Raw genomic sequence first — 5180 nt, 5'->3', positions numbered from 1 at the left:
GTGGACAAAAGAGAGAGAGAGAGAGAGAGAGAGAGAGAGAGAGAGAGAGAGAGAGAGAGACGGAGACAGAGAAAATCTTTAGCCTCCAGAGAAATTAATTTTCTCTTTAAAACACCCAAACTGTTCATTCTTACTCAACAAGCATATTTAATTTGAAGCTTCTTGGTTCTGATCAATCTTCAAACAATCAATAGGGATTCCCAGTGGACAATAAAACATCCGGGGCTATAATCTGCCTCTGCACAGAACCCATTCAGCTCTTCCTAAGGGTGCTGTGCTCATCTGCGCCATCCTCTAGCTCCAGAATTATGCAGGAAAGCCCTCCCATCAAAACTCAGCCATTTCTGCTTTCAGCATTCTGGGGACCTATTGCTTTCTCTGACTGGCCCAATGCAACTAGGAAGAAAATGTCCAAACAAAGCTTTCTTTATTTTCATGAGGAGAATAAATCTATGCAAAATAGCATATGTAGCCAAGGCCCTTCTTGAGTGTACACTACCTAAATGAGGAATAGAAAATGAGTCTGAAATACAAATGTTCAAATTACCACTCCTTGGGAAACAAGCTCTCTGATAGCAAAGCCTGTGACCTACACTGCCACAGAGTTGGGCAGATTGTTCAGGCATTCACAAGCCCCAGACTCTATTATGCACCCCACACACACTGTTACTATTTCAGAGTGGCTGTGTAGTGCCTGGGGCTAGCTTGTTTGATCCACAGCTGCAGAAAACAAACAAAGCTATTTAAACCAAATGTAAAAGGTATATGAAGAAGAAGAGAGAGTTAGGGAGGTCTGAGCAAAGAGTGAAATAAATATAGGCTCTCACACCAAAGGAAGGCTTTAAACTGAATATGAACTCAGGAAAAATCAATTTGCCTGTTCCTTTGTTGTCATAACTTCTCTCTGCAATGTGACTCTTGGCAGTCATTGAAAGGTATACACTGCGTGAAGTCTTACACAGTGAGGCGTATCGTACAGAACAATCACATAACGCAGCATCTGTGACGTCACGATTGGGTCCTATGATGATACTGGGATGAGAAAAAGGAGAAAGGAGATATCATGCTAGTGACGTAGTTGTGCTTTGATAGTTGAAATGCTCATCGTAAAACTCATCCTTAGCTCCACAGTCTTACAATTATCATAAAGATGGTTGTGCAGTGAGTGGCAGGGATGATGGGCAGAAGAGTGTGAGCCATTCAGAAGAGAGGTGACTTGTTCAGAAACCTAACTGCACCACTAAAGAGAATAGCCAAAAAAAATCAACAAGCATGCAAGTGCAAAAATATTAATAAAAAAATAAAGCCAGGAAAGAAATGGAAAATTATAGCTTCTTCTAGTCACAGTCACACAGCCTGCCTCCTCTTCTTACCTGATCTGCCGTCTCGCTGAATGTCCACATGGTACCATTCCCCATCATTGGCTTTCTTCTGAGTGGCTTTCACTTTGATGGTGCCTGAGCCCATGTCAAGCAGCAAGTACAGGTTGCCATCAAGAAGTTCCACGGCAAAGAAGTCAACTTTTGTGTTCTTTTGGCTCCGGGCGTCTTTCCTCTCTTGGGGCTTCCCATGTGTGAAGAGGATCAGGCCATTGGGCTCAGTGGTGCGGAAGTCGAAGGAGATAGAGCCCATACGCTTCGTGTTCCACTTGGGCAAGCTGATATAAGCCTCTGGGGTCTCAAAGTTGATGGGGTCCAGTGTGGCCACATTCTCACACTTGAATACAACTTCACCATAGATTTTCATCTTAGTGTCCCCAATCCGGGCCAGGCGAGACAGCTCCAGACGGATGTCATTATTCTTATAAACAACCTGCCAAAAGCCAAACAAAAGTGTCACATGAATCAATCTTACAAACAGTCTCCATGCATCACTCACTGGCTACCCGGAAAAGAGGTTCAAGAAGAGACTTCAGGACATAATAGTCTGAAACAATATGAGAAACATGAGATACAGCACTCGAAAGGCACCCAGGGAGATGTGTGGGGTGGACACAATCTCTGAATAAACCTCTGTACTTCCGTTATATTCCCTCTGTCTTTCTCTTTCTGTCCAATTTCTTGTGTTGTGAGCTTACAAATAAAAATCATGACCCACTGAGTTGTATGGATGCAAATGCTTTTGTATAGAGATTTACTTAGTACGAGAACAGAAATAACCTAAACTACTGTAAATAACGTATGACATATATATTTATAATGGAATATTATGTGGCCTTTAAAACTGAGGTACTACTTCTGGCTTTGACATGGAGATCCCTCAAGTCATATTATTCAGTGAAGTTTACAAGGAACAGGACAGAATGTGTATTACACTGTCATTGTATGAAAGTTGCAGGGGGGGGATGGGCCGTGATATATTTGTTCACATCAGCATAAAATATCTTTCCAGAACTCACAGAGAGTTTTAAGGTTGTCAGTAGGGAGTGGCTTTGTGGGATTCATACTGAAAAGTTGGGGGAAAAAAAGGCTTCCTTTTCACCTGTCCTCTTATATTGTTTGAACTGAAAAATCACATGTATATATGTATTTCTTTAAAAAATTGAGAGGTACGACTTGGTGGGGAAGAGGACTTGTTTTTTCCATTGAGAGTGGAACCCTAGTTCAGTCAGCTGGAAACACTGATTCAGCTGAGGGTCAGAATTCACAGGAATATTTATCCAGCCATCTGGCTGCCCTGCGAGCAGCAGGCTTCTGCCTCCATCTCTACCTGGGGTGCAGGGAAAGAGGGCATGCCAGTTAACAAAAATATATCCATTATGACTTTCCAAATCTGTGTAATCGTACAAAAACAGAGATTAATCTAGTTCCCTAAAATTAGAATTTCAGACAAGTTTTACTCTTCTTAAAACTGAATTTTGATGTGTTGTCCTGCCAGTGCTCTGATTTTTTTAGTTGTGTCACATCCATACAATGATAATGAGCGAGGAAAAAAAGAGGCTAAAATGTGAGTGAAGAGCGTACCACCACTTTGCTATTTCCTTTCTATTATCTTATTCAAATTTGAAGTTAGGGCCTGGATTTAGGTCTAAATCCTATATCTACTATTTTCAAGTTCTGCAACTTAGACAAAGTCACTTCTTTGGGTCCTTTTTCTCTTCTGAAAATGGGAATATATGGGAGCAAAGTAGTTTGTAAAGCTAAAGTGGTTAATACATATAAAGCACTTAGAAATGGTACATAGCAAGGACACAGTTTTAGCTTATTGGGCAGTGGTGGTTGTGTTTGTTGTTAATCTCATCTCCTTCTTTCCATAGCCCTGAGAAAGCTGTACAGTAGTATCATTTCTACTTCCAGTAAAGCAACAAGGTACCAAAATATGTCTCACAATCCATTTCTGTGAAAGTTACCTGAATGGATCACTTAAGTGCATAATAATAGTTAACACCTCACATCTGACTATAGAACTTTTTTCTTCTCTGCCTCCATCCCCAGGAGAGAATAGAATAGAACTGTTTGCCTTTTAAAAGGTATTACAAGAGTGATATATGACTATGAAACAGCATAAAACATGTCTCACCTGTGTGTAATCATAACAATAACTAGGCCCTGACTACCGTCAGTACCATTGAGAATAATAATGATCCATCTGTTGACCAGGCAGTGGTCAAGACTTCTCTCCTGACATCCTATTAGATTGTGACAACACCCAATTAGGGTACCTATAGTCATTCCCTCATTTTACAGATACAAAGACAGACACAGAGAATATTTAGGGAGCTGGCCCCCAGGCACCGAGCTGATAAGTGGCAGAGCAGGACCAGGACACAGTCAGCTCCTGAGACCATGCACTTTTATCACCGTGGACACCTGAATTGAAGCCAACCACCATCCCCCAGGAACTTGATTGATAGCACTGTGGAACATCAAGCATGCTCTTCTTCCCAATTCAAAAGCTGACTTTCCATTTTAGCTCCAGTGGACCGACCATGTGCAAAGGGAAATCCCACAGGACACTTACACTATTACTCAAATGAGTGAACTACAAAACAAACACTGGAAGTTGAATGATGGGCAGCTCTTCCTTTCTAACCCCTACTATTATGCTTCAGCACATAAGATCTCTGTGCCAAAACCAAACTTTGCCTCTCTTCATTTGGGTGAAATGCTTATGACCAGAGCTCCCTGGAAAGGTTAATTATTATTAGATAATAATAGCTCATCCCAGAGGGACAAATGGAGGCTTGGCTCTATAGAACAATACATGGAAAGAAAAGGCATGCATCCATCCATATGAGAAGTGAGGACAGAAGGAGCAAAGAGCCTTTAAAGGAATGTGAGGGCAGTTCTGCTGTGAGACAGGCATATCACTGGGGCCGGAATCAGCATGCAGAATTATAGGGACACAGGTAGGAGAGTAGTAAGGCAGAGATAATTAGATTCTCTTAAAACCTTTTGGCAGGTAAGTGATCTCTGTACCCCTGCCATCCCTGTTTATTTATTTGGAGTTTCCTTTATGGAGAAAAATGTGAATGCCTTTGTCTCTGATAGCTGGGGAGCCTTTCTGGGTCACATTTTTTTGAAGTGCAAAAGTGGGAGCCTCAAGACCACTGTTGTGAACTGCCCCCTTTGTTGTTCCTGGGCTGTTGTCATGATCAAATGGGATATCTTACATGTTAGAATAGAATATTCTAGACTGGCACGCAAACTCAGGAAAAATAATAGTAAATCCTCCTCTTCAGGAGTACAGTGATTCTGTTGGAAACTGAGAAGGCCCTCAAATGAGGTTCCAGGAGGATCTCCTACTAAGAAGAAAGGGATAGGGCATGAGGGTCTTGCAGCCCAGTGGTTCTCAGCTGAGAAGTTCCATTGATAGCATCCCCACTTAACCCTCTGTGCAAAGTCACAGCCATGGCCAGGTAGAACTACACTGGGACCTCGGGTAATGTGCCATGGCATGGGGACAGGGCGCTGTGCAAGACCCCTCTCCAGGTGAATTGGTATGGTCTTGTATGGTAAGTTTCCTTGGTAAAAAAGGCTCTCAACTAAGTGAATGTCTCCAACTGACTGAACTAGAAAGAGATGTAGTATCAAGCGACAGAAAGCAACCTTGGCTGACAAGTTCGCCCAACAAGGAGCAATTAAAGACAAAGCAGATAGGCTGGAGATTTAGCTCAGTGGTACCAGTGCCTGCCTGCCTTACAAGTGCAAGGTCCCGAGTTTGATCCCCAGTACCAAAAA

General features: G+C 42.3%; 1 protein-coding gene across 30 annotated transcripts in view; it reads right to left on the bottom strand.

The window, feature by feature from the left end:
• Nrxn3 (neurexin 3) overlaps positions 1-5180 on the bottom strand; it is a 1525607-nt gene that overhangs the window by 1023128 nt on the left and 497299 nt on the right. For all 30 annotated transcript variants that reach the window (XR_004518320.1, XR_004518321.1, XM_033766713.1 and 27 more), the window contains one exon: positions 1374-1812. Coding sequence is in view for 28 of the 30 variants with exons in the window: in XM_033766713.1 (XP_033622604.1) it covers positions 1374-1812 (439 nt within the window). In the remaining 2 variants the exon portion in view is untranslated. The remainder of the gene's footprint in view (positions 1-1373; positions 1813-5180) is intronic.

The sequence above is a fragment of the Fukomys damarensis genome, unplaced genomic scaffold (assembly GCF_012274545.1).
Source record: "Fukomys damarensis isolate Sample0158 unplaced genomic scaffold, DMR_v1.0_HiC HiC_scaffold_21, whole genome shotgun sequence".
Lineage (NCBI taxonomy): Eukaryota > Metazoa > Chordata > Mammalia > Rodentia > Bathyergidae > Fukomys > Fukomys damarensis.
The sequence above is the reverse complement of the archived record's forward strand: the minus strand, read 5'-3'. Positions and strand labels throughout refer to the sequence as shown.